This window comes from Misgurnus anguillicaudatus, chromosome 3, assembly GCF_027580225.2.
Source record: "Misgurnus anguillicaudatus chromosome 3, ASM2758022v2, whole genome shotgun sequence".
NCBI lineage: Eukaryota > Metazoa > Chordata > Actinopteri > Cypriniformes > Cobitidae > Misgurnus > Misgurnus anguillicaudatus.
Genome location: NC_073339.2, coordinates 37,134,301 through 37,162,199, shown reverse-complemented (window position 1 = coordinate 37,162,199; position 27,899 = coordinate 37,134,301). Strand labels below are relative to the sequence as shown.

Sequence of the window (27,899 nt, the reverse complement as noted above, 5' to 3'; positions counted from 1 at the left end):
GACGTAACATCAAGAAGCATATTTTATTTTTATAATAAAACATCAATTTTATTTTTAGAATAAAAATGTCTGGGCATTTAATTTTTTTTATTCTGTCAAGGTGTCTCTTTTGGATTTATGAATATAAAATCTTGCATAACTAAAATAAAGTTAGTTATAAAATATTCGTTCCTCTTATTGGATGAGACTTTTGTATAACCGAAAAAAAATTCTAAAATAAAGAAAAAGTTAGGTCAATTTGTTTAGTTATTAATCTAGACCAATATTTCCATAGATTTCAATCTATATGTCAAATTTAAAGAAACAAAGTTTCTGCCACTGTATCACAAAATTAACAGTTTAAATCAACATCCTTTTTTGAATTTAACAAGAAATGTATTCACTGGATATCTGTGTAATATTTTGAAAGAAATTTCCTTTATTTTAGGCTATTTACTAACCATTTGCTAGGTAAACTCCAGATGGCCTTCCAATCTACACCTTCCACCAGTCTATTCCAATAGAATACACAATTTGGGGTAGTACCAATGTTTTTGCAGTTATTAACATTAATAACATCAGGGCAAGTTTTCCTATTTAAGTGTCAGATAAATCAGAGAACGGAGGAGGCACACTGCTGTTTTGACAATTAGCTTTGAATAACATTACTCCTATGGGAATTGATTGATAACTGATTGACTTGCACTATGCCTGCTGAAAATCTCTCAAAGAATAAAGAATTATTTTTAAATAAAATCATGTAATTGTTCCAGATTAAATATCTATGTGGTGAAAATAATGTTTATATAAGAGAGACCAGGCCAGTAACATTTTTTAAGGAAGCAAGAAAATTTCTGATTAATTTTATCACTTTGAAGTTGCAAGCTAAGAGAAATCTAAGGCCACCTAACAATGATATCATGTCAACATATATTTTTATGTTACTTTAACTTGACAAATTAAGTTAAACAATTTCAACTTGTTTTTCTACGATATGCCAAATTATCACAAGTCAAAATTTTAAAAGGTAGGTGGAATTGACTTGCAAAATTAAACTGCATTAAGTTGTAAATTAATGTTAATTTTTTTCTGAGAAAACTAAGTTGGGTATAAAATTCCATAAAGACTCTGGGTTTAAAAAGAAATGTCTAATCTTATTTATTTTAAAAACATTAAGAGCAGTATTAATTGCAATACAAATCTCCTTTAAACAAAGTGGCAGCATAAACTAATATCGATAGTATTGAGCTTTACTTAACAAAACACTACCTTTTAGTGATTTAAGTTTGCCTTAGTTTTCTTGAGATAGGGTCAAAATGTATATTACACCTGGAGTTTTGATCTTTCAAAATATAAAACCCCCAAAATGTCACAGACTCTTCCACTGGAATCTTAGCCAGCATTGTGAATTACAGGCAATAATTATTAACATCTAGACCACAGGCTTTAGAGAAGACCTCTTCCACATTAAAAGCAATTTGAACCTGATGATGATCTTTCAAGATGATATAATGTTTCTACCAGCAATAGATATAACTTTAATATGCTTGACCTGCCATAAGTTTTCATATTCTGAGTACCAGCAATGAAATAATGATTATAGAGTGCTGCAGGTATGACTTTTTTGTAGGTCAACCCCGGAAGTTAACAGAACACTGGTTCCCTTGCTGAAAAGCCCATTCGTTTTCCCCATAAACTTTTGGATTATTGCAACAAACATTTTTATATCAAAGTTTATGACACAAGTTTTGTCCAACAAGATAATCGTCACAGATGCAGACAATTTGTATGAATTTTGAAGTTAGTAAATGCCTTTAGACTTCAAAATTCATAAGAATTGTGTTCATCTGTGAAGATTCTATCTATATTTTATAAAACCTGAACATCTCTATAACTAATAATAGTACAATTTAGCTGTCAACGTACAGTTCAAATGGGTGATCCAAATATATACGTCTGCATAGTCTGTTTTAAAACAAAGAAGAATACAGTAAAGTTAAACTGAACCTTAAACATTCAACAAATTAAAAATGGAGTGAAATTCAAACACATCCTAAATCTTTCTAAAATCTATTCAGTAAGATATACATTTAGGGGCGGTTTCCCGGACAGGGTTTAGTTTATTCCAATTTATATTAAAACAAGAAGTTTTTACAAACATACCTCACAAAAACAACAACAAAAAAACACTACAGGTGTGCATCTTGAGACAAAACAATGTCACTGATACATGTTAAAATTAGCCAGGGCAAGATGTTTTTAAATTAAAGCAGCTCAAACAGGCATTTTAGTCTAGAAGCCCCATCAAGGAAACCACCCCATTTTAATACAAGCTTATTTAAGAATATAGCAGACTTGTCATACACTTTTTATTGTCTTCCTCACAATAAATTTCAAAATAGACAGTTGCAGTCCTGATAAAAATATTTAGGCTGTATGGCTAAGCATTACAAAATTTTCACAGAGTAACAAATATTCACATTTTTCGAAAAAATTAGTTTTTTTCCTGGAATGACCCGGTATAAAATGTTACAGAAATGCCATTCAGACCAAAGACATTAGATTCAGCACAATGCAAACTACAGTATATTCAACATATATGCATGGAATGAACAAGAGACAATTTCCCCGCAATTTAATATTACAAAGTCAGCAAAACACTTCATATTAGAACATTCAAATAATAGTAAATGCATCTGAACTTAAGAATGGTGGTGGGGAAATATAATAAACATATTATTTAAAAGTATTATAGCCACAGATCATAACAATTGCTGTTCATGCCATTCACCAAAACAGTCACGCTTGGGCTGAAAGCACAATGGTACATGACAGGTCTCACATACAATTGGAGTTTGGTAACGGCAGTGTTTGCATTTCCGCCTACCGATAGTGCTGTCCTGTGCAATGTATCTTGGTCTGTGGGGAAAAGCAGGAGTATCTGAGGGGGCAGGTGGGCAGGGGGTCGAGGGCGGAGCAGAGGTAGATTTCTGAGACCGAGCAGAAAGAGCAATCAGGAACCTTTTCTGTGAACCTATTTCTGTAAGCTCCTCAATGAGCGTCTCCAGGAACTCCCTTCGGGTCAAAGCTTTCGTGTTTCTTTCCTTGGCAATCAGTTCCTGTAGGATGAATGCATTGTTGATGGCAATGTCCAAAAAATGATAAAAGAAACACTGGTACCACTTTTTCGGTTTATAAAGCGTTCTGTAATGCGCAGTAATGCGATTAGATGGATCCAGTGCACTCATAGTCCTGTGTGGAAAGAAAAATGGAAATATATGAATGATAAACAAAAGGTTAAATAATATCAAATAGCATGAAGGAATAAATTGTACTAACCTCTTGTAGTCCAACACTGCAGCTGGAATGGGGATATCAGCGAGGGGCCGATTTCCATCCTTATCCTTTACTTTCCTCTTCACGGTGTCTCCTCCATAAGCTTTGTGGAAAGTGGAGCACATCTGCACTTTCTGTACATCTTGCCATTCAACAAACAGAAGCTCATTGTCCCTAATCCAACGCATTGTGCCGCGCAGATCGTTTCTTTGCAATTTATTGACAGCTGCTTCTGGAAAACCTTTCCTGTTTGCCCAAATAGGTCCACAAGCCCAAATCTTTTTAAGCAGGAGGTCACTGAAGAGACCGGGGCTGGTGAAATATTTGTCCAGAAATAGTTTGTAGCCATCACCAAGGTAATTTTCATCGACCAATGACATAACCGACTCGTAGCTCAAGCCCTGGCTCTGCGGTGCACGCGACTTTCCCTCGTAAATAAAAAAGTCCCACGTATAGCTAGTGGTGCAGTCTGACAGTGCGAACAGTTTGTAACCCCTACTTGCAGGTTTGCTTTTCGAGCATTCTCCGAGTTCATTTCTAACCTGTGACATCACCATTCTCTCATCGATCGTGATGTTCTGAAAGGGATGAAAATACTTCTTGCAGGCCTCCCTTATTTCTAGATACATTGATTTTATTTTGCCTAATCTTTCATAGGATGATGTTTCTTTCATCATCTCATTTTTTTCATCCTCGCTGGTATTGCTTAAATGCAAGGCATTGGAAATAATCAGAAAATTACGATAAGACATGACTTGTGCGGGAAAGGGAAGACTTAAATACCGAGACTCGCTCCAATAGTCCTTCAGAGAAGAGCACTTAAACAGACCCATGTAAATAACCATTGCTATGAATGACTTAAAGTCTTGATGTGAAATGTAAAGCCATCGCTTGCCTGTTTTATCTTTGCACTTGGTCCCATAAACATTTGTGTGCCCTACGATTCCTTGCAACACAGATTTTGTGAAGAAAAGCTTAAAAAACTGCTGAGGGCTGCTGCAATTACTGTGTACATTCTTTGGCCCAGGTGTTTCAATGGGTGTGAACAATATACAGGGTGGTTCCACATCTGTCTCATTTGCATTATGCCACCTTTCTTTGGAGGCTTCCGAAGAAACATCAGGTAAAGGCTGATTCTCGTTTTCTTCTTCCATGTCACCTTCTTCACAAGAAGAGGATGTATAGGACAGACGGGGTCGTTTTCTCTTCTGTAAGTCCGCCTCTGAATCACAGTCTTTCTCAGGTGAGTCCATCTTAGGTCTGTAACAGAGTAATCAGAAAATTGTAGCATTTATTTAATAAAAGCATAGGTATAAATATGTTTTAAGCAATAATTACAGCTACAATGCTAATGCTTCACATATTAAATAATGTTTCATATTTATAACATATGTATATTTTACCGAAACTAAGCTTTCAAAGTAGGACCATCCATGTCTTGCATGTAAGACCTAAATAATAAACACAATGTGTTTATTAAAAACATGTAGTAACTCACTGATCTAGAACAGGGTCAAGACCATCAAGAAACATCTCCTCTATTGTGGTGTCCACACTGGAAGCCACACTTTCTTCATCACAAAACTCAAGGTCTTCATCATTAAAGCCTGCAGCTTCCTCCACACCATTCTCTGTGTTTTCCGGATCCATCACTGATTCAGCAGATATCTGCTATTGCATATAGTTTGAAAAACAATGGGTCAGTGGAAAGTGCATGTAGTCAGAATCCAGAAAATAACTGTTAAGTGTTCTTGAAGTTATGAAATATTTTACTAAACTGAAACTTAGGTGATTGGGTGATTTTGTTCTGTAAGAATATACACATTAACTCTTTCTATTTATATAAATAAGTATTGATAATGTACTGCATAAAACACCGTATACACATTACTATGTGGTAATGTAAAATAGTATGCACTACTAACGTTATCTGCTGGAAAACAATCAACCCCGTTTGCTACTTTGTGCAGACTGGCTCACCTGGCAACCTCTTACGACAAAGGCGACTTAACCAGGTTATACAGGTGCGCGAGTAATTTTACATTGAAGTAATGTGCATGATTAAATCCTCAAGAAGCAGCTTACATAAAATGCCCAAGTATATAAACATCTTATTGTAAACAGTTAACCGAATCACGAATGTAATAGCCTGTTCAATCACGCACCCAAAATTTGGCCTAAACGCACTTTTATTTAAATACTGAGATGAAGAAAAAACAAGTGAAACACAAAAAGTAGTTTTAAAACACAACTACCAGGCGATTTTGAAATATTACCACAAAAATTGTAAACAATACAAGTGTAAGCTACACGCCAACAACCAAACGATGCATGTTACTCGCGCGAGAATGACAGGAAATTACGTTTGGGGACGTGACGTAACTATGCACTCGACTTCATGCGGCGCTTCAAGAACTGGACAGGCAGATGACGTCTAAGTACCGCGAGAGCAGGTCAAAATTAGACTTCTCCGTATTTCTCTAATCGCTCTCGCGGTACTCTGACGTCGGTTCTAGCGGCACCCCATAAAGTCAAACAAGCGTATTGTCACTGTTGTGTATACCAAATGAAGCTGTTTTTTAATTAACAGATTTAAACCTTATCTAATTGTGGCTAACAATCCTCAACATTGACTGTCGTAAAAGTCTGAACGCGCCACTGACGTTATTCCTATTATATGATCGGCTTAGGTGTCTCAAATAATCCAAGTTTACTGTTACGTTTTTCCAACAGTAGGCTTAATTTACAGCAGCAGCGCTTGATATCCATAATCTTCCATAACACAACCAACCTCCAGTAAGTAACATGAATGGCAGTAAATGCTATATACACAAAAGTTGTTTAGACACATGTAGATTGTGTGTTGCTGATCACATTAATGTATATTTACAGTGGTAAAATGTATTTGTTATATATAAATCAGGGTCCGATATCTCTGCACTTTTCGTTGGTCATTATGAACTAATAAGCAAATAAACACCAATATTGTGCGTTACATACAGTATCTATGCTCACATAATTCGTACTTCGTAGTCATCCGAGGCCGCATTAGTTTGAGGTAACACTGCCATCTACTGGCGATATTAAAATTATGGTGTGGGTCCCGACCATAGAAGGTCCCTTCACTACTGCCTTCTACTAAATTTTCATATTCAAATAGCTTTATTGGCATTGCAAAAAAGCCTTTACACTGCCAAAGCATAGAAACGTTAAATATATTTACAAACAAGAACACACAAAGTATGAAGTATATAAGAATTACTGGCACCCTTAAAGTAAAGACGGCTGTGAAATGTAACGGCACACCAAACCCATTATCTTTGCAAAACTTTTATAGTAACAGCTATTAAAACTTTAAACATCTCTAAATGTTGTACCTTTATAACTGATCTCTCACTCAAAAGTGCTCCTTTAAATTATTATTACCTGATAGAGAATATTGAAATCAATGTGTTGCACATTTGATGCTTGCTACATTTCAAATAATAACCCACTAACTAAAAAAAGGTTCCTATCAGATTAATTCCCAAATTACATTTATTTAACACTTTCATTTACACACGAGCAAATATATGATTAATCTCAAATGGCCAAACCTTGGTCTCTTTGGAAAAAGCATTGAAGCTAAAATTTACAGTACTACAAAAGTACAGAGAGAGCAACACTGTAAAGTAAGAAAATGGCATCAACTGTCATACCACTTGTTACTGTGCAAATCATCTCTACATCCACTTAAATTTATTGTAGCCATCAATTATAAACCTTGTTCTTCATGCCACTCATTGAAACAGTCACGCTGTGGCTGAAAGCACAACATCACATCACAAGTCACACACATGACTGTAGTTTCCTGGTTGCACAGCTCGCACTTCCGCCCAGCAGCAGTGCTGTCCTGTGTGATGTGCTTTGGCTTGTGGAATGAAGTAGAAGCAGGGGCAGGAGAGGAGGGAGATGAGGATGAAGCAGGCGAGGAAACGTGGACCCCTGCTGTAAGCTTTAAAATAAGCATCTCCAGGAATGCCTGACGGGTCATAGCCCTCTGGTTCTTTGCCTTGGCAGTCAGTTCCTGAAGAATGAATGCATTCTCTACAGCAATGTCCAAAAAGTGATAAAAAACAGACTGATACCACTTTCTTGGTTTATGTATAAGTCTTAATTGTCTGGTAACACAGTTAGATGTATCCATTGCCTCCATGATCCTGTGTGAAATAGAAAAATAGAGCATTTTTTAACTATACACATTACTTACAAAAAAGAGAAGATTCCTAAACACAAGTGTAATCATTCTACTAGCCTGTCGTATTCCAGCACTGAAGCAGGAATGGGGATATCCACAAAGGTCCGAGATCTCTGATGTCTCTTCACCTTTCTCTGCACAGTGTCTCCTCCGTAAGCTTTATGGAAGGTGGAGCACATCTGCAGTTCCTGCGAATCTTTCCAATGAACAAACAGCAGCTCATGGTCTCTAATCCAACGCATGGTGCCACGTGGGGCATCTTTTGGCAAAGAGTTAACTTTAGTTCTTGGAAATCCTTTTCTGTTTGTCCAAACAGGGCCACAGGCCCAGACATCTTTGTGCAGAAGGTCCCTGAACAGCGTGGCACTGGAGTAAAATTTGTCGACAAAAAGCTTATACCCAGTACCCAGAATATTGTCATCCACCAATGCCATAACAGCCTCATAGCTCAGGCCCTGGGTCTGTGATGCACACGACTTTCCCTCGTAAACAAAAAAGTCCCAGGTATAGCCAGTACTGCAGTCTGACAGTGCAAACAGTTTGTACCCATCACTTGTTGCTTTGTTTTTCATGCATTGTCTAGTTCTAGGCTGTGATATCTCTATTCTTTCATTAACTGTGATGTTCTGAAATGGATGAAAATTGGTCTTGCATGCCTCTCTGATAACTTGATACATCGGCTGAATTTTACCCAGGTGTTCATAGGCTGACGTTCCTTTCATCTTCTTGTTCTCCTCATCTTTATTGGTTTCACTTAGATGCAAAGTGTTGGAGATTGACAGAAATTTCTGGTAGGACATGATTTGTCCGGGAAAGCACAGACCAAAGTACTCCGACTCTCGCCAATAATCCTGCAGAGAGGAGCATTTAAATAATCCCATGAAAATGACCAGTGCTATGAACGATTCAAGCTCTTTCATAGAAATGTTTTCCCATTCCTCCTCCGTTTTCTGGCATTTTGTTCCGTAGGCATTTGTGTTACTGACAATTTCCTGTAGGATGGTTTTTGAAAAGAATAACTGAAAAAACTTCAGTGGATTGCTGCATGAATTAGATATACATTTCGGTCCAGGTGCTTGGACAGGTGTGAAGACCGGATGAGGTGGTTCATCATCTGTCTCATCTGCACTATGCCACCTTTCGATTGAGGACTTGTTATCTTTTTCATTTCCCCCGTCAGCTTCTTCAGGGGAATCAGATGTGGAAGGCAAACGGGGGCGTTTATTCTGATGTAAGATGACGTCTGAATCCGAATCTTCCTCCAGTGAATCAATCTCAGTTGAAAGCCTACTGCATGACACCAGAAAACAGAAAAACAGGATTAGAAATGAACCAGCACTTATTAAAATTTTTGTACTTATTACAAGGTACCAGTTAAACAGTGACATTGGGTCACAAGAATTGTAAATTGTCATTAAATCATACAATTAATAAATAATGTAAAATTATTTCTATACATGGTAAACAAACTTAAAGGTGCAACGTGGGACTTTAACTGGCATCTAGTGGTGAGACTGTGAATTGCAACCAATGGCTCAGTCCACAGCTCACCTATCCTTTTTGAAACACATTTGAAACACAATTAAAGTTATGGTAGCCTCAAACATGTCATTGTCTACTGTAGAAACCGGGTGTGCCTCATAAGTCTTAAAAAGTGAAGCCTCTGGCTCTTTGATCGCCCCCTGGTGGCTGGCTGCAGTACAAGACATAAACCCCACCCTCTCCATTCAAACGAATGGGACCCTGCTCTAAATAAAAAAAAATTATTTACACTTCCAAAAAAAGTTTCCAAAAATAGTTTTGGTCTTTCAGGTAGTTATCACGCTGATATATGTTCAAGTGTTCATTTTTGTGATAAGTTTAATTTTAGCTAGTAATTTGATGCTATAGAAACGGGGCGTGGTGTTATGATTGGCGTGGTTGAATTGGGCGCAAAAGCGTTTGGGCGGAAGTTTGATATCGCACCTCCGCCTCTGGCTCCACAGATGATTCCTTCTGCGCATTAGCTCCAAACTGATGTTTTTTTTTAACATGGCGATGACCATGGTCGGATATTTTTAGCTTCAATTCACAATGGAGGCGCGTTGCGTCGTCCATCTTTTTTGACAGTCTATGGTAGAAAGACGACAGCGACTTCCATGTTAGAGTACCCGCAGTGTATGTAGATAAAAACGGCTCATACTAAGGTGATAAAAACAATATAGTTCATTTTCTGGGGTCTTAATACACCACTGATAATATAGTTATGTATATTATATTTGTGAAGAGATCCTTCTTAAAGTCCCACATTGCACTTTTAAAGAATGTATTTTGGATAGAATATATACTTTAAGGGATGCACCGAAATTTCGGTCGCCGAAATTTCGGCCGAAAATGGCATTATCGGTTTCGGGCCGAAATAAAAAATCCAGCCGAAAATCTAAACCGAAAATGAATGTCAACCGTGCCCCTCCCATCTGTGCGCTAGCGCTTGGGTTTCACTCACGGTGATCAGTCGTCTCCCACCCCTCCCCTTCGTGCTCAATAGTGCGGCAACGACGCGTCGACGTCATCGATTACGTCGACTACGCGACGCGTCACGCTGTTTACATTAATCTCGCGTAATGGCGGCTTCTGCTCCTGGCAGTGTTATCCATACATTTATTTGTTTGTGTGCACCAAAAAATCAACAATGGTCGCAACATTTACATTTTTATTTTCATTTAAAACGGCTTCATTTATTGTTGTGAGCGCTCGGTGGTGCCTCTCTTGTGCACGCTCTCTCTCTCTCTCTCTCTCTCTCTGTGCGTGAAGCCCCTAGACAGCGCCTCTCTCATACATGACACTGAGTGAAAGAATTAAAAGTTGGATGTGTTTTCAATGCGGATTCCTCTGTGTACTTGCATTTTCACGTAAACGTTAGATGTTACTGACAGAGAAGACGACTGATTTGAGTTTATCATGAAAGGTTAGCAGTGTTTTCCCACACACACTGGTTCTCTATGTGCTTGTGCGCGAGCTCTCTCTCTCCTATGCCCGCACATGCCTTCTGTAGTAACTCTGTGTAATGGCAATTTTGTAATTTGCGCCGAATTGTCTGCGATGTCTCGTTTATAAATCAAGATTTTAGTAATTTAGTAGTTAAAGTAACAGCTGGTTGGATTAAACACAAGGTTATTGGGTCATGTTTAGTCACTATTTTAATAGTCTTTGGGGTGGTTTCCTGGACAGAGATTAGCTTAAGCCAGAACTAGACCTTAGTTTAATTAGGAAATATAATTAGTTTAAACAAACATGCCTTACTAAAAACATTACTTGTGTGCATTTTGAGGAAAAAATAAAGGCACTGATGTATTTAAAGATATGTCAGTGCAAGATGTTTTCAGTTTGGACAGCTCTTATATTTATTTTAGTCTAGGACTAGTCTAATCCCTGTCTGGGAAAACGCCACTATATGTCTGACAACAGAACAGATAATATGTGAAAATAGCATTCAGTTGTGTTAAAATGCTAATTTCAGACCTTATTAATGTACAACTTTGTTCTTTTGTTTATTGTTTATTAGATTTTTCCCACCTTTTTGCTGATCCGAAAAATAATCTGATCTGTGCCTCAAAAACTGTAATGTGATCCGAACTGTGAGTTTTTTTTATTCGTCACACACCCTTAGTAAAGTTAGTACACAGTGATAGCCATAAATGCAATTGTACTAATAATTGGCATAATAATTTATTTTGGTGTTTCGGTTTCGGTTTTTTGGCCTTGGTTTCCTTTTTTCGGTTTTGGCCAAGAATTTTCATTTCGGTGCATCCCTATATACTTTGGATAAAAGAGTTCCCCAAAAACGTAAATGTAAAATATATGCAAATATCTCACCAATCTAGAGCAGGGTCAAGACCATCAATAAACATCTCCTCTATAATTGTGTCCACACTGGAAGCCACACTGTCTTGGTCACAAAAATCAAGGTCTTCATCACTGCACCCTCCACCTTTCCTCAAGTCGTTCTCAGTAGTTTGGTTTGGATCATCCGAAGAATGCAGATTAACCTCTGCAGATGCCTGTTGTAAAAGGTGTAAGTGTAGAATTTACCCACATATCTGTACACAAACTCCATGACAGCCCAGTATGAAATATGACACATCCAAACAAAAACATTACATTTTAATGGAGAAGGTTCTTTATTCAAACAAACTTTAGCCCTTGCCTTTCTAAAACTTGTTTTTTTTTTTTAAAGAGTATCTGTTGTAATTAAAAAAAAAATCTGGTCACCTTACCCTACTATAATCTACTATGTCAGTAGCATAAACCAAAAGAAAGACACAAACAGAATTACAAAAAAAAAAACACTTACATCGGTGGGACAGCTAGTTGGCACAGCTCCATTCTTTAAAATCAACCTTGATGCAAGTCCAGCTTCGTATTGGCCCAGGTTTGAAAAACTGTCTGGCGAAAAGTGTTTAGAACACACAACCATTCTTTTGTCCACACTTTCTGGGGGATTTCCTTTAAATATAAAATCAAGCCATTTTGCTTTTGTTTCCTCTGAGACTGGGATTCGGTGTAAGGATGCATGTGAACCTTTACAGCTGAACACAGAGCAGGTTTTATGTGATTGCCTTTTTGTCCAATGCTTGCTAAAACAAGGCTTCGCTACCTGGACCTGTGAACAAAACGGGTGAAAAACTTTGTATTTAAGGTATAAAATACAAACAATTCTTTTTTAGTATTTCTTTATTAAAATTATCTAAGTGTACTTATTTGTGCATTTTTGAGACACCATGAATATGAACTAAAATGCGCTTTTAACATACCATCTGTATTAGAAAAAATGCATTTAGTTAAAACTTGTATTAAACTTGAACCCAACTTTCATACAAAGATGGGTTCAAGTTTACTACATGTGGTAACTAAATACACTTTAGCACATTTTAGTTCATATTCATAGTGTCTCAAAATAGCACAGAGAAGTCTTAAATGTTTATCGAATCTTAAATAGAGCTCTTATTGGGGTGCCCTTCTTTTTCACCTGGGCCTGCTCCCTCATTTGTTGCGCACTAAAATGTACATAATTTATCATAGCAAAAAACATACATGGGTAATTCTTACGAAATCCAGACTTAGAAGGTTTCCAGCATCAGATTAAAAAAAAGTCCTTGAAGCTTATTTATTTTGCACATATAAGATTAGGTCTGAACTTACTATAACCATTATTTTTAGAGGATTTAAAAAATATTTCCTATAGAATTATTAACATTATTTAGATATCATTATAAAAAATTATCATTACCGCAACATGATATTACATTAAATATACGGATTTACAAACTCATGTTTCGGTAATGAGAACTAAAAAGCTGTCTAGGTACTATGACAAAATTTCAAGTTTTATCTGGAAAGAAAAAATAAGAACTGCTTACATGGTAGCCATTTTGAGTGTCACTTTCAATAATGTCCCTTCCAACTTAAATCACCAAATACCGCATGTTTCGCTACTGTAAATGTTTATAGTATAACATGCACTGAAGCTTTTTATTTTTTAGATTTTTTAATTATGAATATTTCCATGTCAAAGAACCCAAATCCAGCCATGGACACGTTGCGGTAATGAAAATTTCCCCCTTAAATGTGAAAAAACAACAACAACAAAATTGGTTTGTATGATGTCATTTGAAATCATGTGCAAAATAGTACGTGAATGTTTGTAACTGTATGCTTCTTATTTTGATACTCTTACTTTGCTTTACTTTTTTTATCAAAATGTTTCATGACATTTCGCGAGAATCACCCACATACTTTATGGCATTCCAGTGGCAGTGAACATACTCTGCTCTGATTGGTCAGCTGGCCGAGACTGTTGTGATCGGTCCTTTCGCATGCCTGACTATGACGTTTCTCTGTGGTAAATTTTAACATCGTTTGTGGTACGTTACTGTATTTCTAATTAATTGTGGTGCACGTGCGAGAACTCAGAATGCTAAACTAAGCTGAAAACCACGTGCTGTCATTCTTTTGAAGCCCACAGCATGCAGTTATAACACTTGCCAAAACAATAATGGTACGTTAGCTGAGCACAAACGTGACTGACTGATATAACGGTGCTTAAACCAAAATTTGAATACATCCTTTATCATTACTCAAAGTACTAAGAACGATAGACATTCATGAAAAACGACACGATATTATACTACAGCGGGCCACAGCTATTTCAGCAACTATTTCAATAATAAGTTAGCTTAGACTGTCCACACTACATAACACACAAATACTGAACAACCCATAAAAATATTCACACAAATTATTGATCTCACTTACGGGTTGTGTTTCGGAGGTACATTGTCCAAATAAAGTGGGTACTGACCCATTTTTCAATGACAAACGTCTTTCGTATCCCGCGTTCACATTATCGATGTTGGAAAAACAGTCATCAGTGAAATGACGGGAACACAAGAAAAGGTTGGGATTATACTGCTGTGGCATTGCTGAAAAAACGAATTCTATCCACTGATTCCTCACATTCTGCTCTTTTGGTAGTGAAAATAAAACGAATTTTCCTTCACAATTCAGAATACAACTTCTCGACATGATGCAAAACAAAACCCGCAAACCAGCTGAACTTCTTCTTCAACTGTTACTGGCGGTTGGCATCCAACATGGTGCATTACCGCCACCAACTGTTGGGTGGGTGTGGTGCATCAAATCCATGAGGTGATTCCAGGCTGATGGTTACATACACACCACCAGACAGGTGCTACTTTATTATTTTATTAATGACCAATTTGAAAATATTAAAATCAGTGCATTGTACCTTGATTCCTTGTTACATTTTGTAAAATAAACTCTTACTGGGAAAAAATGTTTTTTATTGTTTTGCATTTCCAAAGCAGAAAAGAAATGTACTTATTAAATAGTCTAATTTAAAAATGTTTGTTTATATACAAGCAGGCATTTTCAAATCTCAAATACCTAAACCCTTGTCCCTTTTGAAACAGAATTGATGCTTAGTCCCACATTACCATTATAAAGTGCACAGATGAAATCAGCTGTACCCCCAGCATGAAGGATCCCATCATAACCATCAAAACATTTGTTTACTGAGCATTTATGTTGCAGTAGAAAAATATTAACATTATCTATAACCATTTACATTTATTGCAGCCATCATTTATAAACCTTGTTTTTCATGCCAGTCATTGAAACAGTCACGCTGTGGCTGAAAGCACAACATCACATCACAAGTCACACACATGACTGTAGTTTCCTGGTGGCACAGCTCGCACTTCCGTCCAGCAGCAGTGCTGTCCTGTGTGATGTGCTTTGGCTTGTGGAATGAAGTAGAAGCAGGGGCAGGAGAGGAGGGAGATGAGGATAAAGCAGGAGATGGGGCAGGTGAAGACGGAGGAGTTCTTGTCCTTGCCGAGGGAACTTGGGCCCCTGCAATAAGCTGTAAAATGAGTATCTCTAGGAATGCCCGACGGGTCATAACTCTCTGTTTTTTTGCCTTGGCAGTCATTTCCTGCAGAATGAATGCATTCTCTACAGCAATGTCCAAAAAGTGATAAAAAACAGACTGATACCACTTTCTTGGTTTGTGTAGAAGTCTGAAATTTTCAGAAATGCAGGTAGATGCATCCACAGCCTCCATATTTCTGTATGGAAATATAAATATATAGAGTAAGCATATATTTTACATGCAGTTGTACAAAATTCCTAAACACAAGTGAAATCATTCTACTAGCCTGTCGTATTCCAGCACTGAAGCAGGAACGGGGATATCCACAAATGCATGAGATCCATCATCTCTCTTCACCTTTCTCTGCACAGTGTCTCCTCCGTAAGCTTTATGGAAGGTGGAGCACATCTGCAGTTCCTGCGAATCTTTCCACTGAACAAACAGCAGCTCATTGTCTCTAATCCAACGCATTGTACCATCAGGAGCGTTTCTTGGCAAACTGTTGACTCTAGTTCTTGGAAATCCTTTTCTGTTTGTCCAAACAGGGCCACAGGCCCAGACATCTTTGTGCAGAAGGTCCCTGAACAGTGTGGCACTGGAGTAAAATTTGTCGACAAAAAGCTTATACCCAGTACCCAGAAAATTCTCATCCACCAATGCCATAACAGCCTCATAGCTCAGGCCCTGGCTCTGTGATGCACACGACTTTCCCTCATAAACGAAAAAGTCCCAGGTATAGCCAGTACTGCATTCTGACAGTGCAAACAGTTTATACGCATTCCTTGTGGATTTATCTTTTGTGCATTTTCTGAGTCCCGTCCTATTCTGTGATGGTGGCACCATTCTTTCATTAACTGTGAGGTTCTGAAATGGATGAAAATAGGTCTTGCACGCCTCTCTGATAACTTGATACATCGGCTGAATTTTACCCAGGTGTTCATAGGCGGATTTTCCTTTCCTCTTCTTGTTCTCCTCATCTTCACTGGAACTGCTCAGATGCAAAGTGCTGGCGATTGACAGAAACCTCTGGTAAGACATGATTCGTCCAGGAAAGCACAGACCAAAGAACTCCGACTCTCGCCAATAATCCTGCAGCGACGAGCATTTAAAAAGTCCCATGAAAATTATTAGTGCTATGAATGACTTAAGCTCTTTCATACAAATCTTGTCCCATTGTGCCCCTACTCTCTGGTATTTTTTTCTGTATACATTTGTGTTACTGACAATTCCATGCAACAGTTTTCTTACAAAGAAAAGCCGAAGAAACTTCAGTGGATTGTTGCATGATTTAGACACAAACTTCGGTCCAGGTGCTTGGACAGGTGTGAAGTCCGGATGAGGTGGTTCATCATCTGCCTCATCTGCACTATGCCACCTTTCGTTTGAGGACTCGCCACCTTCTTCATTTTCACTGTTAGCTTCATTAAGGAAAGACAAACGGGGTCGCTTATTCGGATGTAAATTGGCATATGGTGAATCGGTCTCAGCTGAAGGCCTACAGCATGACAAGAAAACATAACCACAGGATTAGAAATGAACAAACTCTTATTTGATTTACCAATTTAACTTTACTAGTAGAGACAAATGGTACAATACATGCAGAAAACTCACAGATCTAGAAAGGGGTCAAGACCATCAATAAACCTCGCCTCTGCTGTGGTGTCTTGGTCACAGAAATGGAGGTCTGTATCACTACAGCTTTCTACTTTCACTACATTGTTCTCAGTAGTTTTGTTTGGATCATCTGAGAAATCCAGATAAACAGCTACAGGTGTCTGCTGTAAAGAGAACATGAAACATATTTTCAGATCTTAACATTTTGTATCTAGACTCCAACATGGTGCCCGTACGGAGTCTGTGTGTTGCCCCCCAAAGTACATTATAAGAATAGCCTCAATTTTATTATTACATATTTTTCATATTAGCTTGGCGTCTTTCATATATGTTAACAAGTAAAATAAAATAAAATCAACAAGTAAAACAAAAAAGTTGTGAGTAGACTATATCAAAAAAGTAGCCCTCCAAATTGTTTCTCCATTGTGGTAGCCCTTGCTTACAAAAAAGTTGAAGACCCCTGCTCTAGAAGTTAGTCAGTAAAGACAGGTATATGTTGTTTTTGCTTTAACTAAAAGCTGTGGCAACTTTAGCATTACGTTTTGTTTTAATAAGGGAAACAATAAGCTATCAAAATTACATCAACAGTTTCTACTGATATAAAAAAACGAATTTATGAGCATTAGCACATTTAGCAGAACTGAAGGTGTTAAAATACAACTGAAACGCACGTCTGACCAATCATAAAATAGCTGTCATCCAAGCCCTCTCTAAAATAATGTATTGTAAAGATCTCAAAGAACGCTAAGCTTGTTCGACTTCACGTGGCGCCGCAAGAAACCAACAGGCGAATCACATCACATTAACGCGAGAGCGATTCGACAGAAAACTCCTCCCTATGAGTTCTCCAATAGCTCTCGCGATATTTTTATGTCATTAGCCGGTCGGTTCATGCGACGACACATGAAGTCGAACAAACCTGTGTGTACAGTTTTAACTGGGGAAACTATGATAATTCCGATAGCAAGTGAGGGCAGCATCAGCTTTAGCAACATTAGCCGTACATCGTGCCAAAACGTTCAGAAAGGCAATTTCGAAAGATCCATCACATATTAAGTGATACCGTTAAATAACTTACTTGTTTTGGATACGAGGGTTCATCGCGAAGCGTTGGTATTGCTCCCTGTTTGAGCAGCAACCTCGATGTAAATCCAGCCTTGTACTGACCCTCATTGACGAAGCAGTCCGACGTAAAATGCTTGGCGCAAACGTAAAACATTTTACTGGTTCTCCTCGGAATATCTCCATCAAAAATGAAATTTAACCACGCTGTTCTCACTGACTCAGATGGTGGGATTTTATGGATACGATTGTGTTCAATAGTGCACCCTAAAACGGAACAACGCTTCTTTGGCGCATACATTGTAAAACTTAATGGCAGACTGCTGCAGAGCCAGATAGGAGGAGATGGAGCTCCAGCTTCCCCTCTCTGGATCTAGTAGGCGGGGTTTTCTTCTTCTTCTTCTTCTTGTACTGTTTATTGGCGGTTGACAAGCCAACTTATGGTGTATTACCGCCACCAACTGGACTGGAGTGTGGAGCATTATATAGCGAGGAAGACAGTATTACAAAAAAAATTTTAAAACATGAAACCTTTGTCAATTGTTATATTCTACAATCTAATCTTGTGCTTTTAAGATACCTAATTAATTCCGTTTGCACTATGGATTTTCCTGTACAATTTAGTAAATCTGAAAGGATTACATTGTTGTTTCCAAAGTTTCTCATTTTATTTAATAATTCTTCTCTCTCTCTATTATATTTCCCACATTTCATTATTACATGCTCAACAGTCTCAGGCTCTTCTTCATCACAAAATTCACATAAACCTGTTTGATGTTTCCCTATTCTATGTAAATATTGATTTAATCCACAGTGTCCAATTCGAAGTCGAGAAATAATAGTATCATCATTACTTTTATTTCTAACCATTCTTCCTTTACCAACATGTCTTTGAATATTATGAAGGTGTCTGCCTTTTGTTTCCCCATCCCACATCTCTTGCCATTTGATGCTCACATTAGTTCCTGAATTCTTCCTTTTACTTCGGTTTTACTTAGTGGAATTTTAAAATCAATATCCACATGCTCCAAAGCCTGTTTGGCTAATTTGTCCACTTTTTCATTGCCTTCTACATCTACATGTGCAGGTACCCAAAGAAATCTCAAGATTATTCCCATATTTTGAATTCTATTGAGACACATTAGTATTTCACAGATTATATCTTGTCTTGAGGCAGACTGTCTACTTCTTTTTAAACTACTTAAAGGAACAGTATGTAAGAAATGTATATCAATTAATCATAAAATGGCCCTGATATGTCACTAGACATTAAGAAATCATTTTCATTTCAAATACTTATATCACTGACAACAGTGGTCTGGTCAGGATATTGTCATTTAAAAAGTGGAGTTGCAGCCCTCAACTGATGTTTATGTTGTCATTTTGGGTATTGGCCACCAGTTGTGTGATTGCAAATAACAGTCCTTGATGGTCGAGCTTCTTCCACCCATTGGACGACTAGTAAGATAGCTATTAGTTCAGTAGTGAAAACGGAAGCAAAATCAGAAGTCCTTTTTTGGATATTTATTTGAAAACTTTGCACATATACTGCTGAAGCTGTACACCCCGATATTGGGTCCTTAGATCCATCTGTATACACTTGGATCATTGAAGAGTACCTCATTCAGATACTGTTGTACAAAACTTTCCACAGGAATAGACATTTCATTTTTAAATTGATGCAAATAAAGATCAACTATATAGGCACGGGAAATAACCATGGAGGTACATTAGGCACAGTTACAGTTGGACTAACTTCAATTTGGATAATACCCAAATTTGTAGCATCCTTATTTGCTGTCCAATCAAAACATCTGATATTATTTTTCCCACATTCCCAGCATTCCTTATATCCTTAACTGGATGACTCTCTGAATGGCCTTTTAAACTAACCCAATAACTCATTGTCAACTGTAATCTCTGTATACACATGGGCATTTCTCCTACTTCTACTTGTAATGCTGATACTGGAGAGGATCAAAAAGCTTGCACTACTTCTATTTTCTTAAGCAAGGATAAAGACGTAGATCCATATATTATACATCCATAATCCAACACTGATCTTATCAGAGCTTTATATATACGCTGCAAGGATTTTCGACTTGCGCCCCATGTAGGCGGGGTTTGTGGAGGGGCATGTGTCTTAAACTGTGACGTTACGAATGGGCGTATTGAAGCGTAAAATGCAATTTATTTTAAAGAACATATAGCATGTTTAGCCTTGTGTGTAAATATTGTTTTATTTTTATCACCCTATTAAACGTTAGTTATACTCAAACATACTTACAGTCTGTCTCAGATTTATCTGCTTGTCCTGACAAACGGAAAACTGCCCCTACCTATACTGTAAAAACTCCTTACCTTAATGTTCATAATAAAAGGTTATTGTTGGCTATTGCATAATTGTGTAAATAGAATTTTAAAATACAGCAGTGTTGCTTATGCCACAGGATGTAAGTACTGTATAGTGGTTTTCATATATGTGTGAATTGTTATGCTGCTAAAGAGCCGCTGGCATTCAAGTTGTTTTGTTCACACCACAAATGTTTCCAGTGGTTTTTATGACTGTCCTCTTGTATATGGGTATGTTTTTTTTTGTAAGCTACACACATGGTTTCTATGATTTTGTTAATTAAAATGTATATTTTTAAATAAATTTACAGATGCTGTAAACAAACTTGACTGCTTACACAGCAAAATCACCAGTGTTAAATTTTCAGGGATGGTGTTAAATACACAGTGTTGATGCTGTTTTAACACTATCTGGTAATAAATAACACTGCCATTGCTAGGCCAGTGTTATATCCACGACAGTGTCAGTGTAAAACAAGGGTGTTACCAGATTTCACACTGAGCGGTGTAAATCAAGCCACGCCTCCACTAAACATTTCCTGTCAGGGATTTTACCGCCATTTTCTTTCAAAGGAGGACTGAAGAGAGCAGGTAAATCTCATAATATTCACTTGGTTTAGCTAAATTAAACTGTTATTTCTCTGTCTGACTCTACGCAGCCATTTGCCAAAAAACCTAAATAAGATATTTTTCCCATTTTATTTCCCCTTTGTTCGTTATTTGGTTCAGTTTAATCAGAGCTACCTTGTGTTACGTTGTTCCCTTGTTAGTTTGGTATAAAGTTAAACTGCTAGCTAAAAGTTTTAACCAAGAAGGATAATATTAACAGGAGATATGAATGAATGTAAGAATTGAACCATGATAAAACGCGACATGCACTACAAATTGAAGGTATGAAATTAAGTTAAATGAAAGCTTGTTTATTCACCATATGATGCTCGTTATGAGGTAATCATCTAGGCTAGATACCGTGAGTTAACGAGGTCGTTTACATGCACGTGAGTGCACGGATATCGGTTAATTATTCAAATTACTGAAAAACACGGAGAAAACCGCATCGTCATGTGGTTTTTTTTTTAGATGTATGCAAACAGGGAAAATATCGCCAAACCAACAATTAATTTTACCTCAGAATATGCACAGATTGGATGCATTGTGTGTTGTAAGCTTTTCGTGGCGCTAGATGTCAAACAGATGCAAATAGCAAATACATACGAAAGTGTAAAACTTGTATGGCGAACATTTGTTTTTCTGTCATTATAGATGCTAGTTTGGTGAAAGTACACACTGAGTGCTTAAAATCATTCAGAAAAGATGCTGTTTTTAGGGCAGTTTATTAAAGAAGACCTGACATGGATGACTTCCAGTGAGAAACGACTGCTAATACTTATATAAATTCATTACAGAAGGTAAGTTTCATTTATACATATAAATCATTTTATTTGACATAACTGAACAGTTAACCAATCTTTTTAGTATATGTAGTTTTGTAAATATTATGGTTATTAATCAGGCAAGAAAGTGACATGACCTGCTGCCAACTTTAATAAAAATATATTATCTTCTCATACATCGTTTTGCTATTGATGTCATATTAAATAGCAATCAAATTGATTACTATTTTGAAAATGTATAATTGAAGATTCATATTGTCTTGAGTGCTGTTTTTAATATAAAAAGAATGTTGAGTTTTCAGAGTCTTTATTGTCATTTTTTTGTGATAGGACCCTACCAGACTATATTTGAATACGGCATACCCATGAATTCTGGAACTTTTATTTCTTAACCCAGTTTGGAGGATAAGAGCTTACCAACTGTGTGAGTACACACAGTACTTTAGTACTGTACACTGTCTCTAACATGATTATACTGAGATGATTTTGATTCAAATAACGGTTGAAACTGCATCCTTTTTGGTATTTTCTTGACCCTTTTTGTCTTTGAAAATCTGCAGAAATATGCTGAGGCGATGTATTGCAAAATAGCCAACATACAACAAGTAAAGGATAATTGCAGCCTATATCCTGATGAAGATATGGATGACCCTCTGTCTGGTCAACAATAGTTTAAATATGGTAAGTGTAAATGAGTTTGCTACTTTTACGGTTTTAAAGTTTAGCTGTATACTCATGGTGTTTAAATTCTGTTTTGCTAGGACGGGACAGTTATGTGGCAGCTCTTCCCTGGCTCATTCACTTCTTGCCTTCATTTGTGAAAGGAGGAAAGACTGGAGAGGGTCAATGTGCAACTGAAGCTACTGATTGTGCTGTGTAAATTTTTTGGTATTTTGTTCTAGTTATTTATTCAGCAGTTAGTTGGCTTGCATTGTTCACCCCATGTAAATGCATACAAGTTCATAAATACACATGAAATACATTCATCAAATACACTCTTTTAAAACACTTAGGTGATGATCATCAATCCATGCTTTGAGGTGGATGGATCAGCACAGCCCTGCCTGCTCTGCGTTGGGAACAAAAGTTGCATCCAGAATATTTGCATCATTCTGGACCAAAAAGCCATTCCCTGCATGATGAAGACCACTGATGCAGCCTTCCACTACTGTACAGTAAAACAACTACAGAACTAAATACCAGGTTGGAACGTATTTAAGAAAAATGAAACGTCTTTTGAATTGAAATATCTGTTTTGTTATGGATAAATCTTTAGTATTGTGAAGGATAAGCATTTCTGCCTGCCAGTAAGGTAATTGCATGTATTTGAATGTTCAAGTTTTGAGTAGGGTGGCTAATTTTTTTAACTCTCATTTGATTTATTAAAGACCTTATAATAAGTGGTTTTCATGTCACTGTGCCGTGGTATAAGATAACTTTCATTATTCCATACTGTATTCTGTTTCTAATTGTAGCTGAGGTATTTAAATAAGCAGTATTAAATGCAAAGTGTTGTGTGTATCAATGTAAATATTAAATGTGATTTACTTTAATAAAAAGAGGTTTTGCAATATTTCTTGTCATTTTTCTTTTATAGAAACAACCCATTAGCAACAAAGGTGGCTATTACTCAGTATTTTAACACTTAACATTGTTGAATTCACATTACACTGGTGTTGACCTTAAATTAGGAGTGTTAATTTTTAACACTGTATTTCTGTGCCAACACCAGTGTAGTGTGGAAACAACAATGAATAGTGTTGAACAAAGTGTAAAATGTAACAATATTGAGTGTTAAATTAACATATAATGGGTGTTGTTAAATTAACACTACACTTTTGACTAAATTAACACAGTGTAGTGTGGACACATATACACACTTTGCCGGTGTTAAATTTGACACCGTGGGTGTTATTTTAACACCAGTGATTTTGCTGTGTATATTGAAAATGAATTAATTTTAATTTCTGTCCTTCAGTACATCTCGTAATTTTTTTGGTTTTAAATAAACCGCTTCCCGGTCCAGATGCCATAACACATCAGTTCCTTGAAGTGTAACATAATGTTAATATTTTTGTCTGTATGCATTAAACCATTATGTGGTTGTCAAACTAAACTAAATTGATATTAAAATGTTGAGGCATGCATTTGGCAGATGCTTTTCCTATAGCAACAATGCATTCAAAGTATCTAGTTTATCATCCTGTTTGTTCCCTGGAATTAAATCCACAGGCTTGGTGTTGTATATATTGTAGGCTTTATGCAGTGGGCATTGCGAAGAGTTATGGTTAATCTCAAGGTAATTTTACTGGCATGGGGCTTTATTTTATACTCTTTTTTTCTTGCCACTCTTGACACCACCTCACCTGTTATTATCAGTGATACAATGATAACAAAAAAGTTTCTTTTTAAATTGTAAAGATGATCACTTTAAAAATTAAAAAAATGCTAAGATGCCAACCAAATGAATAATAATATCAGATGTGTAATTATCATATCAATGTGTATAGTGTAAGTTGTATAGTTTTTGAAAAGAAGAAAAGTTTACCCTAGGACAGTAAAATACATGACAAATTCCCATCTTAGAGGAAATCAAATCCTTTTAGCAGAAATACCTCCCCACCAGAATGAACCAATCACATCACATCTGACATATACTTTGAAGACCCCTATTCACTTTCAATTTCTCATAGAGATGGAGCGAAATACCATCATCACACTTGTGTGTAAGTCCATTTTTTTGTTGAAATAAGAGTTTCTGTAAACTGAAAAAGATGCATATTTAAATTTTATTTTCAATTTTTTAAATGTATGTTTCTGCAGGTGTTTGGTTCTGTGCACATCAAAGAATCTTTGGGACAGAAGTGAAGATGAAAGTAAAACCAGGAGACAATGTCACTCTTTTCTGTGATTGTGTCATACCATTTAGTTACTTCATTTTTTGGTTTAGAAACTGCTCACATGAAAATCAGCCATCTCTTTTGATAGATATCCAACACATTTTGAAGGGGACCTATCCACGTTTTAACTTTGTGCAAAACAGCTCCAGTAACTCTTATGATCTACATATTAAAAACATCAGCGTATATGATGAAGGAATCTATTACTGTGCAAAAGCAGAAAAGAAAATAAGTGGCACCATAAGCTCAAGACTTGAGTACCAGTATGGAAACAGAAGCACTCATCTGACTGTTATGGGTAAGAAAACTTTTCTGCTTTTGCTCATGCTGATAATACTGGAGGATGTTTACTTTAGCCATAATTCTACATGAGAAACAAGCATACAGAAAAGTGGCACTGACATCATTTAAAAATGTTAATTGTCTAAACATTTAATGAGAAAGGTTAAAATGACACTTGCATCTATGTAAATACAGTGTCTGGCCGTACTGAGATTTCCAGCAGCACCGTCTCTCCTCCTCCTCCTGTATCAGACTGTTTCCTCTGCTGGATGCTGCTGGTCAGTGTTTGTGGTGTGTGTTTTCTCCTCTGCTTCATCTGTGTCTACTGCCTCTGTCAGAAGAAAACTACAGGTACTTGTGAATCCAATTGTTCATTAAATTCTATTAATATGCAGAATATGGATCTGCACACCTAATTGGCTAGTCATGCAATTTAATTGCATAAATAAATGTATTTACTGTAAGTGGTGGTCTAATTTTAACAACTCATTTCAGATGCTATAAAGGATCACAAAGATAAGATAAACAGGCCTAGTAGAAATAGCTTTGAGGTATGAACAACACAAACATTTTTATCAAATATTTATCTGAACAAGATTAGCAATATAACTTATAGTCTAACTAAAGTACTTTTATAATTAATTCAGAATAGGAAAAATCTGCATTTCAGGGTGATGATGAAGAAGTGTCTTATGCTTCCTTGGATGTGAAAGCCAGAAGACAGAAACAACTCAAGAAGAAACAACAGCAGAGCTCTGACTTCAGTTTTTATGCCCCAGTCAGAACAGACACAGTACAGAACTTCTGATGAACTTTCTGATGGTTAGAAAAGATCCAGGTGCTGTTAAATTTGAAAACGGTAACAATAAATTTCAGGTATTGCAGTTTAAAGGATAGAACTCATAAGTCATGTTTGATCGTCAGTGCTTACTACATCCTCCTCCAATATATTGCTTTTGTGTCTCTTAAAGGGGCCATGGCATGAAAATCAGACTTTTTCCATGTTTAGGTGATTGGGTCCCCAGTGCTTCTATCAACCTAGAAAATGTGTAAAAGATCAACCCAGTAACTTTTGGTACCATTCTCTACAAGCACATGAAATTTTTTTTGAAATTTGGCTCTCCTTATGATGTCATAAGGACAGTGGCGGAACTAGAATTTTTTTAATGGGGTGGCCAAAGCTACTTTAGGGGGTCCATAGTCCATAAAAGAAAATGACGTGTAACCATGTATCAAGAAAGCTACATTAATCTTTTGATCGCATTAGATGTAAAAGGGTGTATTTTAAATCTTTCTACTGTATTTCTTACATCTGATTTACTGTCTATTAAAGGGATTCACCCAAAAATGAAAATTCTGTCATCATTTACTCACCTTCATGTTGTTCTAAACCTGTATTTTATTTTAATAAACACAAAAGAAAATATTTTGATAAATGATGGTAAGCACACAATTAATGGTATATCCATTGAATTCCATCATGTTGTTTTTATTCCTACTATGGAAGTCAATGGTTACAGCTGTGTGCATACCATAATTTATCACAATGTCTTCTTTCGTGTTCATCAGAAAAAAGAAATTCGTACAGGTTTAGAACAACATAAGGATGTAAAAATGATGACAGAATTTTCATTTTGTGAACTATCCCTTTAATGAAGCAAAAGATCAGGAAATCTAAACTCCATGATAAACCTTACTTCAAATAGCAGACCTCTACCCAAGGATGTTTATTTACGAAGATACAGAAGATGCAAAAGTTTTCTTTTTTCTTTTGATATTTAATTAACTTTAATGACAGAGAGACTTCAACAGGTTAGGCTAAGACCGAATGCAATCAAATGTTTATTCGTTTAAGACGTACAGTAACCAGATGTTTAGTATGAAAATCACCAAGACAGCTATTTTGACATATATGAGCATTTGTCCGTTTAAACCAAAAAGACGCGAAGTTGCGATCATGAAGGCGTTTAAAGTGTATGTTGCAGGTTAACCACCACTGTCGATTAATGGGTACATAAATCACTCAAGATATGTGTATAATTTTTAAAATGTCTCAAAAATGGTCTTAAAGACCACTTTTTTACGTTTTTGGTATTAACGGTTTTTTTAACGCAATTCTGCGATGACGTCACGTTGGGGAGAAGTGGAGACAGACTCAGCCAGACCCATAGAGATAGATGAGACATTTATTGCTGTTTAATACTTACGTATATAATTTGGAAATCATATATACATCGTAGGAAATATATAATGTGTTATACTGCAAAGTTACCTTGCTAATTATTATTTATGATATATGTGGAGATAAATAAAACTTCGCAAATCTGCTGATTTGATCCATTCATGTCCTGACCACCAGGCTAGAGATTTTTAAACATCCTTAATCCACACTTACTAGTCCATCAAGTAATATCTCAAATATATTGTTTTGTGAAATAAAAGGATGCTTTGTTATATTGTTTATGCGATTATAACGAATCACACGATCATTTTATACGCAGCAGCAGTCAGCAGCTGCAGCACACTCGGATCCGACCGCATACATACTGTAATAAACAGGCGTTCGGCGGCTTTTTACATCACGACAGGCTAAGCCATTTGAGGAGGAACCGCTCATTGATCACCGTATTTTTATAAATCCTGTACATGTTTGGACCTGCCGAACAGGTTGAGCACTTTTATATACTTTATTGAGCAGAGAGGCTGCCTGCACAGTTTGACCAGCGGGCTGCGGGAACCGGCGCACATCACGCCGCCAGACGGTGTTGCTAATATAACTCGAAATGTATAACTATTATCAGATCGGCCCGGGAAAGTCCCGACTCTCTCGATTGCCATTCCGCTACTGGCTGTAAGAAAGTGAGTTCGTTTGGGTCGCTGGTCCCCGCGAACAGACGTGACGTGCTTCACTCACCTTCCAGGATTAGAGACATGCTGCCAAAACCGTTTGTGCTGAAGATCGCATAAAGTTACACCCATTTCAGGCAGGATCATGGACCCCCTCAAGCCAGCATGCACGAGTATGTTAATTGTTTGTTTACTTTCTACACGAAGATATGTTAACCTTATGCTATCTGGCTGTCTGCCTATCTCTCTATACTAGCCTATCCATCTGTCTGTCTGTCTGTCTATCTATCTGTCTATCTATCTATCTATCTTATTTATCTATCTATCTATCTATCTATCTATGTATCTATCTATCTATCTATCTATCTATATATGTATGTATGTATTTATCTATAATCTGCGCTATCAGAACTGTACTTTACTCGTCTTTCTATAGTCATTCTCAATGCTCTCAAGGCGGCTTT

General features: G+C 36.8%; 2 protein-coding genes and 2 long non-coding RNA genes across 8 annotated transcripts; 2 read left to right on the top strand and 2 right to left on the bottom strand.

Moving 5' to 3' along the window:
* Positions 1-2,334: 2,334 nt before the first annotated feature.
* LOC129444820 (piggyBac transposable element-derived protein 4) lies at positions 2,335-6,682 on the bottom strand. Of its 4 annotated transcripts, none has more exons than XM_055205750.2 (4): positions 5,241-6,682; positions 4,814-4,986; positions 3,319-4,575; positions 2,335-3,231 (listed from the first exon to the last, which is right to left on the bottom strand). In XM_055205750.2, the coding sequence occupies exons 2-4, from the start codon at positions 4,963-4,965 to the stop codon at positions 2,742-2,744; spliced, it is 1,899 nt and encodes a 632-aa protein (XP_055061725.2). In that variant the 5' UTR covers positions 4,966-4,986; positions 5,241-6,682; the 3' UTR covers positions 2,335-2,741. The 4 variants fall into 4 exon arrangements, with proteins under 4 accessions (XP_055061725.2, XP_055061723.2, XP_055061724.2 ...); XM_055205748.2 differs by having other exon boundaries at positions 4,814-4,983; XM_055205749.2 differs by having other exon boundaries at positions 5,296-6,682.
* Positions 6,683-7,038: 356 nt separating this feature from the next.
* On the bottom strand, positions 7,039-14,256 carry LOC129444819 (piggyBac transposable element-derived protein 4). 2 transcript variants are annotated; one of them, XM_055205743.2, is made up of 5 exons: positions 13,847-14,256; positions 11,886-12,194; positions 11,408-11,592; positions 7,610-8,842; positions 7,039-7,514 (listed from the first exon to the last, which is right to left on the bottom strand). In XM_055205743.2, the coding sequence occupies exons 1-5, from the start codon at positions 14,114-14,116 to the stop codon at positions 7,070-7,072; spliced, it is 2,442 nt and encodes an 813-aa protein (XP_055061718.2). In that variant the 5' UTR covers positions 14,117-14,256; the 3' UTR covers positions 7,039-7,069. The 2 variants fall into 2 exon arrangements, with proteins under 2 accessions (XP_055061718.2, XP_055061719.2); XM_055205744.2 differs by having other exon boundaries at positions 7,610-8,839.
* Positions 14,257-20,415: 6,159 nt separating this feature from the next.
* Positions 20,416-23,345, top strand: LOC129414054 (uncharacterized). The gene is made up of 5 exons (XR_012360726.1): positions 20,416-21,421; positions 21,737-21,830; positions 21,967-22,087; positions 22,168-22,282; positions 22,420-23,345. It is a non-coding gene; the product is annotated as an uncharacterized lncRNA (long non-coding RNA).
* Positions 23,346-23,989: 644 nt separating this feature from the next.
* LOC129444818 (uncharacterized) lies at positions 23,990-25,140 on the top strand. The gene is made up of 3 exons (XR_012360716.1): positions 23,990-24,132; positions 24,230-24,939; positions 25,084-25,140. It is a non-coding gene; the product is annotated as an uncharacterized lncRNA (long non-coding RNA).
* The last annotated feature ends 2,759 nt before the right edge of the window (positions 25,141-27,899 follow it).

Coding starts and splice junctions, on each gene's coding strand:
- LOC129444819 (XM_055205743.2), bottom strand. CDS start 14,116: ATGTCGAGAAGTTGTATTCTGAATTGTGAAGGAAAATTCGTTTTATTT. Junction 11,593..11,885: donor CAACTAGCTGTCCCACCGAT/GTAAGTGTTTTT, acceptor CTTTTACAACAG/GCATCTGCAGAGGTTAATCT. Junction 8,843..11,407: donor CTTGACCCTGCTCTAGATTG/GTGAGATATTTG, acceptor GGTGTCATGCAG/TAGGCTTTCAACTGAGATTG.
- LOC129444820 (XM_055205750.2), bottom strand. CDS start 4,965: ATGGATCCGGAAAACACAGAGAATGGTGTGGAGGAAGCTGCAGGCTTT. Junction 4,576..4,813: donor CTTGACCCTGTTCTAGATCA/GTGAGTTACTAC, acceptor ACTCTGTTACAG/ACCTAAGATGGACTCACCTG. Junction 3,232..3,318: donor GCAGTGTTGGACTACAAGAG/GTTAGTACAATT, acceptor CTTTCCACACAG/GACTATGAGTGCACTGGATC.